The sequence below is a fragment of the Bombina bombina genome, chromosome 11 (assembly GCF_027579735.1).
Source record: "Bombina bombina isolate aBomBom1 chromosome 11, aBomBom1.pri, whole genome shotgun sequence".
In the NCBI taxonomy this organism is placed as follows: Eukaryota; Metazoa; Chordata; class Amphibia; order Anura; family Bombinatoridae; genus Bombina; species Bombina bombina.
In genome coordinates, this window is record NC_069509.1 from 185,056,970 (window position 1) to 185,076,121 (window position 19,152).

At 41.7% G+C, this 19,152-nt stretch overlaps 1 protein-coding gene across 1 annotated transcript in view; it reads right to left on the minus strand.

The window, feature by feature from the left end:
- LOC128641799 (lipopolysaccharide-induced tumor necrosis factor-alpha factor homolog) overlaps positions 1 to 19,152 on the minus strand; it is a 165,240-nt gene that overhangs the window by 96,518 nt on the left and 49,570 nt on the right. Inside the window, exon 2 of the mRNA XM_053694336.1 lies at positions 17,074 to 17,166. Coding sequence (XP_053550311.1) covers positions 17,074 to 17,161 — 88 coding nt within the window. The 5' untranslated portion in view covers positions 17,162 to 17,166. The remainder of the gene's footprint in view (positions 1 to 17,073; positions 17,167 to 19,152) is intronic.

Here is a 19,152-nt window from a genome sequence, read left to right on the forward strand (position 1 = left end):
GAATCCAGACCCTACTCCAAGAGTAGCCCTTAGATTCACACCAATTTAGGTATTTAAGCCATACCTTATGGTACATTTTTCGAGTAACAGGCTTACGAGCCTGGATCATGGTCTCAATGATCGACTCAAAAAATCCACGCTCAGACAGAACTAAGCGTTCAATCTCCAAGCAGTCAGCTTCAGAGAAACAAGATTTGGATTGAGGAATGGACCCTGAGTTAGAAGGTCCTTCCTCAGAGGCAACCTCCAAGGTGGCTGAGATGACATAATCACTAGGTCTGCATACCAGATCCTATGAGGCCATGCAGTAGCTATTAGAATTACCGATGCTCTCTCTTGTTTGATACGAGCAATAACTCGTGGAAGGAGGGCAAACGGAGGAAACAGGTATGCTAGACCAAAATCCCAAGGAACCACCAGAGTATCTATCAGAGCAGCCTGAGGATCTCTTGACCTTGAACCGTACCTTGGAATCTTGACGTTCTGCTGAGATCAGATCCAACTCCGGCACCCCTTATTTGAGGGTTAACCTGGAGAACACCTCCTGATGGAGAGTCCACTCCCTGGGATGAAATGTCTGTCTGCTCAGGAAATCCGCTTTACAGTTGTCCACTCCAGGAATGTGGATGGCAGACAACAATTGTGAGCTTCCACCCACTGAATAATCCATACGACCCATGGCTAAGGAACTCTGAGTTCCTCCCTGGTGGTTGATATCACTGAGGTGATGTTGTCCAACTGAAACCTGATAAACCGGGCTAAAGACAATTGAGGCCAAGCCATCAGAGCATTCTAAATCACTCTCAACTCTAAGATGTTTATGGAGAGAGTAGACTCCTCCCAAGTCCATAGTCCCTGCACCTTTAATTAGTCCCAGACTGCTCCCCAGCAGGCTGGCGTCCATGGTTATAATCACCCAGCAAGGTCTCCCTGAGACAGATGGTCCACAATCACCCTGTGCCCTGAGACAGGTGGTCCTGAGAAAGCCACCATGGGAGAGAGTCTCTTGTTGACTGGTCTAGAACCATCCACTGAGACAGACCCAAATGGTCTCCGTTCCATTGTCTGAGCATGCATAATTTTAGAGCTCTCTAATGGAATTGAGCAAAGTGAATGATGTCCATGGAAGCGACCATCAGACCAATTACCTCCATACATTGAGCCACTGATGGCCGAACAGTAGACTGAAGAGAGAGGCAAGAGGAGAAAATTTTGGATTTTCTGACCTCCGTCAGAATTTTTTTTATAGATAGGGAATCTATTATGGTCCCTAAGAAAACCACCCTTGTAGCTGGAACAAGGGAACTCTTTTCCAGATTCACTTCTTAAACCATGGGAACATAGAAAAGACCTCTGTATGAGAGTTTGCTTGTTGAAAAGATGGCACCTGAACCAATATGTCGTCCAGGTATGGCGTCACTGCAATTCCTTGAGACTTGATCATTGCCAAGAGATCCCCCAGGACCTTTGAGAAAATTCTGGGAGCTGTGGCAAGTCCAAACGGAAGAACCAGAGTGTTTGTCTAGAAAGGCAAATATCAGGAATTTGTGATGATCCCTGTGGATGCAAACATGAAGATACTCGTCCATCAGGTCATCATGAACTGACCCTCTTGCACCAAAGGAAGAATGGAACGAATGGTTTCCATTTTGAAGGACTGTACCCTGAGAAACTTATAGAGGCACTTTAGGTCTAAAATGGGTCAAAAAGTTCCCTCTTTTTTGGGAACCACAAACAGATATGAATAGAATCCTAGACCCTATTTCCTTACTGGAACTGGAACAATCACTCCCAGGGAGGAAAGGTCCTGAACGCAGTTCAAGAATGCCTTTTTTTACCTGGTCTGCAGATAATTTTGAGAGGTAGAATCTGCCCCTGGGAGGGAAAGTTTTGAATTATATTTTGTAACCCTGAGATACTATGTCCACAGTCCAAGGATCTGGGACATCTCATATACATGATTGACTAAACAGGGAAAGTCTGCCCCCCGCTTGATCCGATCCTGGATGGGGGGGCTGACCCTTCATGCTGACTTAGACTCAGCTGAGGGTTTATTTGATTGCTTCCCCTTATTCCAAGACTGATTGGGCTTCCAAGAAGACACTGGCCCCTATTTATCAAAGGTCTTGCGGACCTGATCTGACAGTGCGGATCAGGTCCGCAAGACCTCGCTAAATGTGGAGAACAATATGCTCTCTGCATTTAACATTGCACCAGCAGCTCACAAGAGCTGCTGGTGCAACGCCGCCCCCTGCTGACTCACGGCCAATCGTCCGCCAGCAGGGAGTGGTCAATCAACCCGATCATATTTGATCGGGTTGATTTCCAGCGATTCCTGTCCTCCTGCTCAGAGCAGGCGGGCAGGGTTATGGAGCAGCGGTCTTTAGACCGCTGCTTCATAACTTGTGTTTCTGGTGAGTCTGAAGACTCGCCAGACACACGGCCCTTCAAGCTCCGTACGGAGCTTGATAAATATGGGCCTTGGACTGCTTCTGCTTGGAAGAGGGAGAGGAAGACTTTTGACCTTTGAAGTTACGAAAGGAACGAAAATTTCTTTGACGTCCTTTGAGTCTGTTCTGGTCTTGCGGTAGAAAAGACCCTTTTCCACCCATAATATCAGAAATTATTTCTGCCAGACCAGGTCCGAACAAGGTCTTACCCTTGTAAGGAAGCGCCAGAAGCTTGGACTTAGAGGTAACATCAGCTGGCAAAGATTTTAACCACAATGCCCTATGGGCTAGGACAGAAGCCAGACATCTTTTCTCCCAGTCTAATAACTTGCATGTTAGCATCAAAAATAAAGAAGTTGGCTAGTTTGAGAGCCTTAATCCTATTTTGTATCTCCTCCAACGGAGTCTCTACTAAAATTGATTCAGACAAGGCGTTGCACCAATAAGATGTTGCACTTGCTACTGTGGCAATACAAACTGCTGGTTGCCATTGAAGACCTTGATGAACATACATCTTCTTCAAATAAGCTTCCAGCTTTTTGTCCATGGGATCCTTAAAGGAGCAGCTATCCTCTATAGGGATCGTAGTTCTCTTAGCCAGAGTAGAAATAGCCCCTTCTACTTTAGGCACTGTGTGCCAAGAATCTTTAATGGAGTCAGCAAAATGAAACATCTTTTTAAATACAGGAGATGGGGAGAAAGGAATCCGTGGGTTCTCCCATTACTGTGAAATAATATCTGTCACACAGTCTGGGACAGGAAAAACTTCCACAGAGGAAGGAACAGCATAGTATGTATTAAGTTTACTAGACTTCTTACGGTTGACAACGACAGAAGTATCAGAGTCATCCAAAGTAGCCAATACGTCCTTTAACAGTACACAAAGGTGTTCAAGCTTAAATCTGAAGTTTACTTATTCAGTATCAGATGAAGGAATAATACTGTCCAAATCTAAGATTTCACCCTCAGAGGCTACCGACGTATCCTCCTCATCAGACTTATGAGGGAGGGCAACCTGCGTAGCAGTAGGTGGAACAGAAACCTTACTATCTGAATGTCTAATTTTCCTCTTGCGTTTTCCCAGCATAGGAAAAGCAGATAATGCTGCAGATACTGCAGAAGATACCTGTGCAGCAAAATCTGCAGGCAAATAAACTCCTCCAGGAGGCTGAGAGGAACTGCAGGTCACTGTATGTGACGCCATAGAGGCTTAGGACATTTGAGGAGAAAGCTGTGGCATTGCCTGAACAGCATCATCCTGAGATACATTGGGCTCATAGGGCAACAATTTATCTTTAAATTGAAGTGTTCTAGCTAAACATGCATCACAGAATTGCATAGGCAAAACAATGTGTATCTTATTGATATATATATATATATATATATATATATATATATATTTATATTTAGATATATATATTTCTTCAGGTTAAACATATGTATAAGATTAATATTCCTGTGACCACTAGATGGAGTTGTGATATTTTCTGTCAATAGATGGTGGGGAAGCAAAATGTCTATCACCTGTACAGGTAGCAGACTCCTCCCTTTTTGGCTTTATATAGAGTGGTTAAGGACATATGTGTATACAACATGATTAAGGTCAGGTGTTGACCGAAACGTTGCTTTGTTCTATGTGCTATCTCATATTAAAGGATATTGAAATAAACCCAATTGGTGATGCTACTCCTTGTTAATTTATTCTATTTGGGGGATGTACAGGACCCCTGTAGCATGCACCTGGTTTTTGCAGTAAGTGCTGGGCCTCTCTTGTTCCTTGTCAAGTTTTTTTGCTGTACTTGGCTACGTGCACTTTTTCTGCCTGCATACTATGGAAAGTAATATGAATGAGACTGAACCAAAAACTTTCACATATAGTGACATGGAAGCCACACAGACTACTACTTTAGTGCGAGGCTCAAGGAACTTTCTCCAGACTCCCCCTTCTGAAATATCAACTAAGGACTATGAAAAACTAACAAAGAAAAATCAGGTATTTGAGTTGCATGTCATAACCCTGGCTGAGTACCCTATGGTCCGCCGAATACCAAGGGGCCTTTGCTTGAACGTGAGACCCACGTTGATGCGTGAAAACAAGGAGTATTGTGAAAAATTCACTCACGTTTTGAATAAATGCTACTTTGATCTCCTGGTGCTGACAGTGGAGTTCCTGCAGCGGGATCTGGATAAACAGAAAGAAAAACTGTCAAACCTTGGAGGAGCTCTGAGATCCATGATGTCCACCGAAGATATGGACAAACTGCTGGCATCTGTTAATACAAACATCACAGACCAGAAGAAAGTAATAGAGGCTCACAAGCGTCAAAAATTCCAGAGGGATGAGAACGATTACCATAATGGAACAGTTTACAGGTGGTACAGAGATTCCCACGATGATAGGAGGCGACAGGAACAGTGAATTGGCGGAGACAACGTCGCACACGCAACACAAATGCAAGCTCTGCATCATCAACTAACGACTCCTCAGGGGACTCAAAAGGAAGCACAGAGGCGGTCGGAAGCATCGACACAGGTGCATCGGATCCAGGCCTAAAGGAATCGAGGCTGCAAAGGATGACCCGCAACAAGAACAAGCGGGCTTAGTGGTAAATATATCCAACTATAATTTGACTGATATGGAGAAGCAAGTTATTAATAAGGGACTATATTTTTGCCCTCTGCCTAAATGTGATTTTTTTTCAGCTACAAAGGGATCTGTATTCATTATTCCGTAATGTTAAATGGAAAACACATTTTGGACAATTTCAGTCATCACAGGGAACTAATCCTACGACAGAGGTTGATTTATGTAAAGATTGCAATATTGTAAGATCTGTCCTTTGATAGTTAATGTAGCGAAATTGTTTCAGTTGGTGAAGCTACAATGTATTCAGATCTGATGAGCTGGTAGTATTAAGCAAACTGCAAATGGTTAATGAAGGCTTATAAGGTCAGTTTGTGACACAGAGTTAACGGCTACAGGTTGAAACTAAATGTTAACACAGTGTCTTGTTATAGGCAAAGGTTCTTACAGACAATGAAAGACAGAAAGACCCTTGGCAACAGGCAGAGTAATCGGTAAATACTTCTATAGTATATAAGTGTCAGACAGATTAGTAGTGACTGTGAGAACAGACACGGAGCAAGCTGAGAGAATGTAGCAACTACATCTAAATCAACAAGGAGACATTTGGTAGAAACAAGTATCAGTCTGCAAGTTCACTTTAGTAATGATCAGTAATTGCGCTTTAGCTTGGTACAAGAAACATACAACCTGACTGCTTGGCTTCATCCAGGGCGGAGAGTGAGCGGACGGTAGCTGATGACGTCACCCGTCTGCAGTGATTCCTGTGTGGCTGAATCCTGCTTGTAAGGTATGAGCTGCGATGTCGAGCAGACCCAATATGTGAAGGAGTCAACTCTGGATAGCAAGTAAGGTTGTTGTACACTGGTTGTAGAGGTTATTCTCAAGTAGAACAAGATAATGGACGAGTTATCCAGTGCTTTAGGCTTGAAGGCTAGGAAATATTGAAGAGGCACTGACAGGTCACGTTTCAACAATAATCTAGCAATGAGAGAAAGGTAGGCGGGCCTTAAATAGCGGATATGAAAAGGTGAGCTGAGCCTTAAAGGGATATACCAGTTGTATGGAACGTGACAAATATATAATCATTGAGAAACTTGAATCTCAGAGTTAAGAGTAACTTTAATCCAAATACATGTAATAACAGTATTGAAACATTCATGCAATTGGTCTTGAAAGATGTTGACACATTAAAACGAAAAGGGTTTTGTACATAGTAACTTCACCTAGATGGAGTCGTGAAGCAAAATGTGCATCACCTGTACGGGTAGCAGACTTACCGTAACACTTATACACAATTTAGCTGCCAGAAGTCTCTAAAACAATCATGTAGTAGATCGACACTGAAGAGACTGAAATTCAAAACAAACGCTCAAGCATTTTGTTAGTTAGCCTGTTCTAGCTAAGCAAGCAATTTGTCAGTTAGCCTGTTCTAGCTAAGCAAGCAGTCTGTCAGTTAGCCTGTTCTAGCTAAGCAAGCAGTCTGTCAGTTAGCCTGTTCTAGCGAAGCAAGCAGTTTATCAGTTAGCCTGTTCTAGCGAAGCAAGCAGTTTGTCAGTTAGCCTGTTCTAGCTAAGCAAGCAGTTTGTCAGTTAGCCTGTTCTAGCTAAGCAAGCAGTCTGTCAGTTAGCCTGTTCTAGCTAAGCAAGCAGTTTGTCAGTTAGCCTGTTCTAGCGAAGCAAGCAGTCTGTCAGTTAGCCTGTTCTAGCTAAGCAAGCAGTTTGTCAGTTAGCCTGTTCTAGCTAAGCAAGCAGTTTGTCAGTTAGCCTGTTCTAGCTAAGCAAGCAGTTTGTCAGTTAGTCTGTTCTAGCTAAGCAAGCAGTTTGTCAGTTAGCCTGTTCTAGCTAAGCAAGCAGTTTGTCAGTTAGCCTGTTCTAGCTAAGCAAGCAGTTTGTCAGTTAAAAAAAACATCAGCTCCTGTGCAGGAAGTTGGTCTTCTGGGTGACCAAATAGATCCCAGACCGTATATCTAGCACTAACTGAGGTGCTCTACTAAACGTGAGTTTACTCATCACCTTAAGATCTATTTATTCTGGATCAAACAATATTGGGCCATGTGGCGCTTCTGTCTTTTCTCTTCATAGTTTGTCAGTTAGCCTGTTCTAGCTAAGCAAGCAAAGAAAACCAACTGCCAAATTTTGATTTTATACATAAATCCCTGTATAAAACATAAGCCACACACATACTAATAAAGTATTTCAACAAAATTAGCCCAAAGAGGAAAAACGTCCTAATAAAGGGAAAAATAACCCCTAGGGGTATATTTATCAAGCTCTGTACAGAGCTTGATGCCCCGTGTTTCCGGCGAGCCTTCAGCCTCGCCGGAAACAGAAGTTATGAAGCAGCGATCTAAAGGCCGCTGCTCCATAACCTGTCTGCCTGCTCTGAGGCCGCAGACAGAAATCAACCCGATCAAATACCATTCGGAAGATTGACACACTCTGCTAGTGGCTGATTGGCCACAAATCTGCAGGGGGCAGCATTGCACCAGCAGTTTACAAGAACTGCTGGTGCAATGATTAATGCCGACAACGTATGCTGTCGGCATTTATCGATGTGCAGCGGACATGATACGCTACATTGTATCATGTCCGCTCTCACATTAATAAATTGACCCCCTAGGCCCCTACTTATCAAGCGGTCAATCGCAAATACGCTGGAATTCCGCAGCGTATTTGTGACGAGCCTGATTCGCCTTAGTTATCAAAGGCTACAGACCTGCAAAAGTAGAATTCAGTGACGTAACATACAATCCGCCGGACTCAGTCCGACACAGATCGATGCTTACATCACTACAGATGTTCCGAATGCAAGTTCGGCACAATCTGACTACTTTTGCTAGTTATCAAATAACTAGCAGGTATGCTCGGCACTTTTCCGGCCCAGCATACCTGGTTTTAAATCCGCCACCCTGGAGGTGGTGGATGCCATAGGAATCAATGGGAGTCTGAAAGCAGCGAAAGCTTATGTTCGCTGCTGCCCGATATCCCATTAATTCCTATGGTAATGTCTACACCTAACTCCCTAACATGTACCCCGATTCTAAACACCCCTAATCTGCCTCCCCCTACACCGCCGCCACCTACATTATACTTATTAACCCCTAAACCTCTGCTCATGGACACCGCCGCAACTAAATAAACGTATTAAACCCTAAACCGCCGCTCCCAGAGCCCACCACAACTAAATAAATTGTTTAACCCGTAAACCGCCACTCACAGAGCCCACCGCCACCTACATTACATTTATTAACCCCTAATCTGCCCCCCCTACACCGCTGCCACAATATTAAATGTATAACCCCTAAACCTAAGTCTAACCCTAACCCTAACACCCCCTAACTTAAATATAATTTAAATAAGTCTAAATAAAATTCCTATCATTAACTAAATTATTCCTATTTAAAACGAAATACTTACCTATAAAATAAACCCTAAGCTAGCTACAATATAACTAATATTTACATTGTATCTAGCTTAGGGCTTATTTTTACAGGCAAGTTTGTATTTATTTTAACTAGGTACAATAGTTATTAAATATACCCTGTTCCAAATTATTATGCCAATGATATCTTTCTCATTTACCTAAATAATTGATGTAAACAACAGTCCGCATAATTCTCATGTTATCAACTATTAAGAGTACAATTCAAATTTTATTGAACAAAGCTCCTAATGATAACAGTATTTTTTTTCAAAATAAAAAACTTACAATGCACTGTTCCAAATTATTATGCACAGTAAGTTTCAAAATACTTTATAGGTTGTAAAGAACTGAAATTGTCATTTGTTGTGATTGCAGCATATTTACTGAAATCAAAAGCTAATTTTCAATCAAACTTTGAACAACATTTTAACTTTTTAAACATTTTAACATAGGACCCCTTATTTGATAGCAGCTTCATATGTCTTGCATCCATTGAACTTGTGAGTTTTTGGACAGTTTCTGCTTGAATTTGTTTGCAAGATGTCAGAATAGCCTCCCAGAGCTGCTGTTTGGATGTAAACTGCCTCCCACCCTCATAGATCTTTTGCTTGAGGATGCTCCAAAGGTTCTCAATAGGATTGAGGTCAGGGGAGGATGGAGACCACACCATGACTTTCTCTCCTTTTATCCCCATAGCAGCCATTGATGCAGAGGTATGCTTTGCATGAGATGGTGCATTGTCATGCATGAAGATGATTTTATTATGGAAAGCATAGTTCTTCCTTCTGTACCAGGGAAGGAAGTGGTCAGTCAAGAACTCCACATACTTTGCAGAGGTCATCTTTACACCTTCGGGGACCCTAAAGGAGCCGACCAGCTCTCTTCCCATGATTCCGGCCCAAAACATGACTCCACCACAGCTTGCTGGCGTTGCAGCCTTGTTGGAACAGGGTGGCCGTCCACCAACGATTCACTACTCCATCAATCTGGACCATCCAGGGTTGCACGGCACTCATCAGTGAACAGGACTGTTTGAAAATTAGTCTCCATGTATTTTTCTGCCCAATGCAGCCGTTTTTGCTTGTGAGCATTGGTTAGTGGTGGCCGAATTGAAGGTTTATCCACAGTTGCAAGACTCTGGAGGAATCTACACCTTGATGTCCGTGGGACTCCAGAGGCATTAGCAGCTTCAAATATCTGTTTGCTGCTATGTAATGGTATTTTAGCAGCTGCTCTCTTGATCCGATGCATGGATCTGGCAGAAATCTTCCTCAATGTGCCTTTATCTGCATGAACCTGTCTGTGCTCTGAATCAGCCACAAATCTCTAAATAGTGCGATGATCACGCTTACGTTTTCGTGAAATATCTAATGTTTTCATACCTCGTCCAAGGCATTGAACTATTTCACTCTTTTCGGCAGCAGAGAGATCCTTTTTCTTCCCCATATTGCTTGAAAATTGTGCTCTGCTTAATAATGTAGAACACCCTCCTTTAGTAGTTTTTCCTTTAATTGGGTTCACCTGGCAATCTAATTATCACAGGTGTCCGAGATTGTTTGCAGTGACTAAAAGAGCCCTGAGACACAATACCATCCATGAGTTAAACTGAAAAAAAAAAAAATTAATCTTTGTGACACTGAAATAGAATTTGCATAATAATTTGGAACAGGGTGTAGATATTAACTATTTAATAACTACCTAGCTAAAATAAGTACAAATTTACATGTAAAATAAAACCTTACCTAAGTTAAAATTACACCTAACACTACACTACAATTAAATTAATTAAATAAATTAACTACAATGAAATACAATAAAATTAAATAAAATTAAATTAACTAAAGTACAAAACCCCCCACTAAATTACAGAAAATAATTACAAGAATTTTAAACTAATTACACCTAATCTAATCCCCCTAATAAAATAAAAAAGCCCCCCCAAAATAAAAAAAGCCCTACCCTATACTAAATTACAAATAGCCCTTAAAAGGGCTTTTTACAGGGAATTGCTCCAAAGTAATCAGCTCTTTTACCTGTAAAAAAAATACAATACCCCCCAAACATTAAAACCCACCACCCACACACCCAACCCTACTCTAAAACCCACCCAATTCCCCCTTAATAAAACCTAACACTAACCCCTTGAAGATCACCCTACCTTGAGACGTCTTCACCCAACCGGGCCTAAGTCCTCAACAAAGCCGGGCGAAGTCTTCATCCAACCGGGCAGAAGAGGTCCTCCAGATGGGCAGAAGTCTTCATCCAATCCGGGCAGAAGAGGTCCTCCAGATGTGCAGAAGTCTTCATCCAGGTGGCATCTTCTATCTTCATCCATCCAACGAGGAGCGGCTCCATCTTGAAGACATCCGATGCGGAGCATCCATCCACACCGACGACTATCCGACGAATGATGGTTCCTTTAAATGACGTCATCCAAGATGGCGTCGCTTAAATTCCAATTGGCTTATAGAATTCTATCAGCCTATCGGAATTAAGGTAGGAAAAATTGGAACAGCCAATAGAATGCAAGCTCAATCCTATTGGCTGATTGGATCAGCCAATAGGATTAAACTTCAATCCTATTGGCTGATTGCATCAGCCAATAGGATTTTTCCTACCTTAATTCTGATTGGCTGATAGAATCAGCCAATCGGAATTCAAGGGACGCCATCTTGGATGACGTCATTTAAAGGAACCGTCATTCATCGGGTAGTCGTCGGTCTGGATGGAGCTGATTACTTTGGGGCAATGCCCCACAAAAAGCCCTTTTAAGGGCTATTTGTAATTTAGTATAGGGTAGGCCTTTTTTATTTTGGGGGGCTTTTTATTTTATTAGGGGGATTAGAGTAGGTGTAATTAGTTTAAAATTCTTGTAATTATTTTTTAATTTTCTGTAATTTAGTGGGGTTTTTTTTTTACTTTAGTTAATTTTATTTAATTTTATTTAATTGTAGTTAATTGTAGTTAATTGTAGTTAATATATTTAATTAATTTAATTGTAGTGTAGTGTTAGGTGTGTGACGAGACCAATCTCACCACTGTGCATTGGAGGAGCCTGGTTGATCGCCTGCTGCCTTTAGACTATGGCCCCATGTTGAAATGCTTACTTTTCCCCTGCAAAGACACGAAATCCGGGTCATTCAGTACTTGCCCTATTTGAACAGGGATACCCCAGATAGCTATGCCATGTAGCCCATTTGTATAACGAAAGACTATGTGAAAGACTTTGGCTCCATGGCAATTGAACTGTATTTCTCTGTCTGTGATAATTACATCAACCATTATAATAATAGTATTAACCATTGTATAAGGTAATTGTATCAACCATTGTGTAAGGTAACTGCATCAACCATTGTGTAAGGTAATTGTATCAACCATTGTGTAAGGTAATTGTATCAACCATTGTGTAAGGTAACTGCATCAACCATTGTGTAAGGTAATTGCATCACCCATTGTGTAAGGTAATTGTATCACAGACAGAGGGGAGGATTTTGTAACCCATTGTGTAAGGTAACTGCATCAACCATTGTGTAAGGTAATTGCATCACCCATTGTGTAAGGTAATTGTATCACAGACAGAGGGGAGGATTTTGTGTGGGAGTTTCTGAGAGTATTGTATGTGTTTATTGGTTGTTTTACAAAACCCTGTGGGTGGTACTAATGTGTAAGAATGTGTATATAAGAACAATAAACCCACAGCTCTTGCTGACATTCTGTTTTACCCTCAAGATGGAGCTTGGTCTCGTGTTTGGGGGGAATTAACTGGGTTCGTGTGTTGCTGATCCCGTATTCAGGGCATCTTTCATCAGGTATTAACCCTTGATATCTGGGTTATACCATAACAATTGGTGGCAAGCAACGGGATGGTCCTCATCGCCCAGAAGAGCAACTACATATCCGGGGATTTACAAGTTGGGGAAACGCATGTCCCAGTACAGTGACCCTAAAAGCAACAGAATGGAAGCAGCAGTGTTATATGAGGAGAAGGACCTGGATGGCCGGGATGCATTAAGGAAAGGCATCTGGTACTAGGCCCTGGTTAATGTACAATACCAGCGGGGTGAGAGTCTCCCCAATGAAGAGTAGCGGTTGCAGAAGCAAGTGGCACTGCGGATGCCCTTCCTGGGAGAGCAGCCCCTGGAGGAATGGGTGAAGGAACTAGAGCACCGGGTATGGCAGGAGCTATGGCTGGAGGATGCCTACCAGGCGCTCTGGTGGTATATGGCACAGTATATACCCTGGACAGCCGAGCATGACAAACCAGAGGGAGAGGAGTTTGATGGTCCTGGCTTGTTATGGGAGTCCTTTGCAGAGCCTGACTTTGGGAGCCCTGTGCAGACCAGACTTCAGGACATTTTCTATGAGAGGGAGGCTAGGCATGACTGGGCTGACCCCCATGAGGTAGAGCAAGACCTGGCTTACTTAGCAGCCCTGGAGTGGGAACTGGAGCAGGACTACCAAGATCTCTTCCACTCCATTGGGAAGGCTCATCAGGACAGCAAGGTGAAAGACCCAGATCCAGACCCGTTCAGCTGGGAAGATATTGTGGAGATTTACTGGGAAGGACCCCAGGTGGCCGGTGGAGATGGGACCGAGGTCTCTCCACTGGTCCTGCAGGGAATTGGGAGCCCAGACTCCATTCCCCAGTGGCAGGCTGAGTTACAGGGGGCAGAGACAGTTGGTCCTGTCCCCCAGCAGCAGAGTGATATGCAGGGAATTGGGAGCCCAGACTCCATTCCCCAGTGGCAGGCTGAGTTACAGGGGGCAGAGACAGTTGGTTCTGCCCCCCATCAGCAGAGTGAGATGCAGGGGATTGGGAGCCCTGTCTCCATTCCCCAGTGGCTGGAAGTATGTATGGGAGAGGAGCTTGTTACCCCGTCTCCCCAGCGGCAGCTTAATGCACCAGGGGGAGACAGTAAGCCCCACAACCATGCAGATGGGACCGTGGTCTCTGCACTTACAGTACAGGGGGTAGGGACAGTCGATCCTGTCCCCCAGCAACAGGGCTATTTAGCCAAAGGGGAGAGAGTCAGTCTCCCCCCACAGCAGCATGGTGCTTTGTCCAAAGGGGAGACGATCAGTCTCCCACTCCAGCAGCACAGCTATGTATCCAATGGGGAGACAGTCGGTCTCCCTCTCCAGCAACCAGGCTCCCACCAGGCTACTTCCGTGGTAGTGCTGGCACCAGGGCAGAGTACAGCTGGTCTCTGCCCACCTCGCAACCCACCAATTCAGTGTACCAGTCCCCCACACAGCCATAGTGAGGCACCTGGACACGGACAAGTTTCTCCTCTACCCAGATGTAGTGACCATTTATTGTGGGTGGGCTGTACTGCTGATTGTGTTTTGTGGGTGGGTTGCCGGACTAATCAGGGCACTGACCAGCACGAGGTCAGATACCCTGTTAGTCTGTTTGGAAAAGGGGAGAGATGTTATGAGACCAATCTCGCCACTGTGCATTGGAGGAGCCTGGTTGCCCGCCTGCTGCCTTTAGACTATGGCCCCATGTTGAAATGCTTACTTTTCCCCTGCAAAGACACGAAATCCGGGTCATTCAGTACTTGCCCTATTTGAACAGTGATACCCCAGATAGCTATGCCATGTAGCCCATTTGTATAATGAAAGACTATGTGAAAGACTTTGGCTCCATGGCAATTGAACTGTATTTCTCTGTCTGTGATAATTACATCAACCATTGTGTACTGTAATTGTATTAACCATTGTGTAAGGTAACTGCATCAACCATTGTGTAAGGTAATTGTATAAACCATTGTGTAAGGTAATTGTATCAACCATTGTGTAAGGTAACTGCATCAACCATTGTGTAAGGTAATTGCATCACCCATTGTGTAAGGTAATTGTATCACAGACAGAGGGGAGGATTTTGTGTGGGAGTGTCTGAGAGTATTATATGTGTTTATTGGTTGTTTTACAAAACCCTGTGGGTGGTACTAATGTGTAAGAATGTGTATATAAGAAGAATAAACCCACAGCTGTTGCTGACATTCTGTTTTACCCTCAAGATGGAGCTTGGTCTCGTGTTTGGGGGGAATTAACTGGGTTCATGTGTTGCTGATCCCGTACTCAGGGCATCTTTTATCAGGTATTAACCCTTGATATCCGGGTTATACCATAACAAGGTGTAATTGTAATTTAGGTTAGGTTTTATTTTACAGGTAAATTTGTCTTTATTTTAACTAGGTAGTTATTAAATAGTTAATAACTATTTAATAACTATTGTACCTAGTTAAAATAAATACAAACTTGCCTGTAAAATAAAAATTAACACTAAGCTAGCTACAATGTAACTATTAGTTATATTGTAGCTATCTTAGGGTTTATTTTATAGGTAAGTATTTAGTTTTAAATAGGAATAATTTATTGAGATTTATTTAAATAATATTTAAGTTAGGGGGTGTTAGGGTTAGGGTTAGACTTAGGTTTAGGGGTTAATACATTTAACATAGTGGCGGCGGTGTAGGGGGGCAGATTAGGGGTTAATAAATATAATGTAGGTGGCGGTGGGCTCCAGGAGCGGCGGTTAAGGTGTTAAACACTTTATTTAGTTGCGGTGGGCTCCGGGAGCAGCGTTTAGGGGTTAAACACTTTATTTAGTTGTGACGGGGGGTCCGGGAGCAGCAGGATAAGGGTTAATCACTTTATGTAGGTGGCAGCGGTATGGGGGCGGCAGATCAGGGGTTAATATGTATAATGTAGGTGACATGGGCTCCGGGAGCGGCAGTTTAGGGGTTAATAACTTTATTTTGTTGCGGGGGCTCCGGGAGCGGCGGTATAGGGGGTAAAACAGTGTAGTATAGTGGCGGTGCTTTGTGACAGGGTACCAATAAAGCTGTAAAAAAGCCAAAGAGCAGCAAGATCGATGACTGTTAGTTAACAACAGTCCGCTGCTCATCACTCCGTACTTGGTGCGTGGCTTTTTGACAGCTTTTTTGATAATTTTGGAGAGCGTATTCAGGTCCGCAGCATCGATGTTAGGCGAACTTAGGCGAGCGTATTGGGGCCGTCGAATGCAGGTAAGTTGACGGCTTGATAAGTAGGGGCCCTAGTCTTAACATACATAATGTTCCTGCCCACTGCCAAAGAAAATCCTGTATAAAGGATTTTAAAAATGCCCCCATCTACTGCATATGAAATATTCTTCTGAAGTTTAAGTCTCCAAGACCTAGAAGACAAAAGAGTAGGTGTTATTGCATAGGGTCTGATTTATCAAGGGCCGAATGGCCCCTTATTCTGCACAAGCCTTAAGGCTCGCCGGAAACAGCAGCTATGAAGCAGCGGTCTTAAGACCGCTGCTCCATAACTGGCCGGCTGCCTCTGAGGCTGCGGTCTGCAATCCGCCTGATCCTATACGATTGGGTTGATTGACACCTCCTGCTAGCGGCTGATTGGCCACAAATCTGCAGGGGGTAGCATTGCACAAGCAGTTCACCAGAACTGCTTGTGCAATGTTAAATGCTGACAGCATATGCTGTCGGCATTCAGTGATGTCTGTTGAACATGATACTACGCTACAGCGTTTCCTGTCGGACAGACTATGATAAATTAGCCCCATTGTCTTTTCATTATGTTCTTGTTAATTATGCAATTCTACTGCATTGAGTGGTCCTTTAAGCCAGCATTCTACCTGATCACAATTTGTGAGTCTATACCAAGGAGATACAGTTTGTGAATTAGTTTGTTGTGTGGGACGGTGTAAAATACTTTGCTAAAATCTAGATATGCTACATCAACTGCTCCACCCTTGTCTAATACTTTTGTTACATAATCACAGAAGTCAATTTGATTAGTCTGACATGATCTCCCTGAAGTAAAACCATGCTGATTTGGTTTGTCTTTCTGTAAGGAATAATTCTTTGTATCTAGGGATGTTTGTATAACTCTGAAGATTCCAACAAAAGAAGGGTCACACTGATCTCTTTATGTAGAGGGCCGGATCAAATAGGAAACATCATCTGTTTATCTAAGCTCCCAATAGATAGAATCCAATTTGCTCAAATACCAGAGGATCACATCAATACGTTGTCAGATTATTGATTCCTAGAAACATACAATTTAACATCAGATAAGAACCATACACCCAACAAGTCTGCTGTAAGTCCCTATAAAGTATAAACATATAGTTGTAGCATAGCCATATACTTCTCTTAGGCAAAGTGTTTGGGGTAGATTTAACAAGCAGCAGATGCTGCAATCTACCCCTGAAGATTCCGTCTCACCAGAAACATAAGTTAAGAAGCAGCGGTTGTAAGATCGCTGTTCCTTAACTTGTTTTGACACCTTTTAGGTGGTGGGCTTCAATTATCCCAATCTGATGTGATGAGGATGATTGACACACCCTGCTAGCGGCCAATTGGCCGCGAATGTGCAGGGGGCAGAGTTGCACAAGCATTTCACAATGATGTCTGCATTTAGCGATGTCGGGCGGATATGATTTGCTACGTGAATGATGTCCGTCTGGCATATGATAAATGTACCCCATAGTCTTCACCTCATCTTCATTCCAGCGGACCTTTATTTTCTGCATTAAAGGTAAACTATCTTTAATGAAAATGCAAAGCAGGCAAGGAATCAGCAAATACTATAGTATATTACCTGTCGGTGGTAGATATTGTTGTGCAGGGGGTAGACCACCAGGTTCGCCATATGCCCCTTTCTGAGGGTACTGAGATTGTGGATTCATAGCCCCTATAAAAAAGGTTTATGTTAAATTGGAGCTAAATCTCACCCACCTCCATCAAAAAGGAAAGAACTTTATTAGCACATAATCTGCCTCGTACCAAATATAACATTTACACAAAAATAGCAAACATCTGAAAAGTGAATAACAAACCAAAGTTAATATCCAGTAAATGTGATTATCAAAAGTATTTAAAGTATATATCCCTCTCAACAGATTGCGTAAGTGAAAAATACGTAGTAAATATAATTTAAGCTAAAACTCTATAGATTTTGCACTGTAATATGCCCATATATAAAGATAGATATAACGTGTATAATACAGAGCACTTCATATGTACTGTACATCAGTTACACTGTAATAAGTACATATATAAAGATAGATATAACGTGTATAATATAGTGCACTTCATATGTACGGTACATCAGTTACACTGTAATAAGTACATATATAAAGATAGATATAACGTGTATAATACAGAGTACTTCATATGTACGGTACATCAGTTACACTGTAATAAGTACATATATAAAGATAGATATAACGTATATAATACAGAGTACTACATATGTACGGTACATCAGGTACAGTGTAATAAGTACATATATAAAGATAGATATAACGTGTATAATAGAGAGCACTTCATATGTACTGTACATCAGTTACACTGTAATAAGTACAGAGTACTTCATATGTACGGTACATCAGTTACACTGTAATAAGTACATATATAAAGATAGTTATAACGTGTATAATAGAGAGCACTTCATATGTACGGTACATCAGGTACATTGTAATAAGTACATATATAAAGATAGATATATCGTGTATAATACAGAGTACTTCATATGTACGGTACATCAGGTACAGTGTAATAAGTACATATATAAAGATAGATATAACGTGTATAATACAGAGTACTTCATATGTAGGGTACATCAGGTACAGTGTAATAAGTACATATATAAAGATAGATATAACGTGAATAATACAGAGCACTTCATATGTATAGCACATCAGTTACACTGTAATAAGTACATATATAAAGATAGATATAACGTGAATAATACAGAGCACTTCATATGTATAGCACATCAGTTACAGTGTAATAAGTACATATATAAAGATAGATATAACGTGTATAATACAGAGTACTACATATGTATAGCACATCAGTTACAGTGTAATAAGTACATATATAAAGATAGATATAACGTGTATAATACAGAGTACTACATATGTATAGCACATCAGTTATACTGTAATAAGTATATATATAAAGATAGATATAACGTGTATAATGCAGAGTACTTCATATGTACGGTACATCAGGTACAGTGTAATAAGTACATATATAAAGATAGATATAACGTGTATAATACAGAGCACTTCATATGTACTGTACTTCAGTTACACTGTAATAAGTACATATATAAAGAGAGATATAACGTGTATAATACAGAGTACTACATATGTACGGTACATCAGTTACACTGTAATAAGTACATATATAAAGATAGATATAACGTGTATAATACAGAGTACTTCATATGTACGATAGATCAGTTACACTGTAATAAGTACATATATAAAGTTAGATATAACGTGTATAATACAGAGTACTTCATATGTACGGTACATCAGGTACAGTGTAATAAGTACATATATAATGATAAATATAACGTGTATAATACAGAGTACTTCATATGTACGGTACATCAGGTACAGTGTAATAAGTACAGATCCAAAAGATAGAGAAGAACTTGCGAAGAGGAAACCACGAGAAGAAATTGCTATTCAATGAATCTAAATGGATCTTTACATTGGATTGCCTCTTCCCCAAGGGACTAAATCACAAAGAGGATCTGTCACACTTGCTGTCCTTACGAAAAGACTAGACAGTAAATGTTACTTCTTATAGATGGTGTATAAAACAAATATACCAATAAATATCTTTATCAAACAAAAGCATACCAATAAAAGCATGTGTTTTC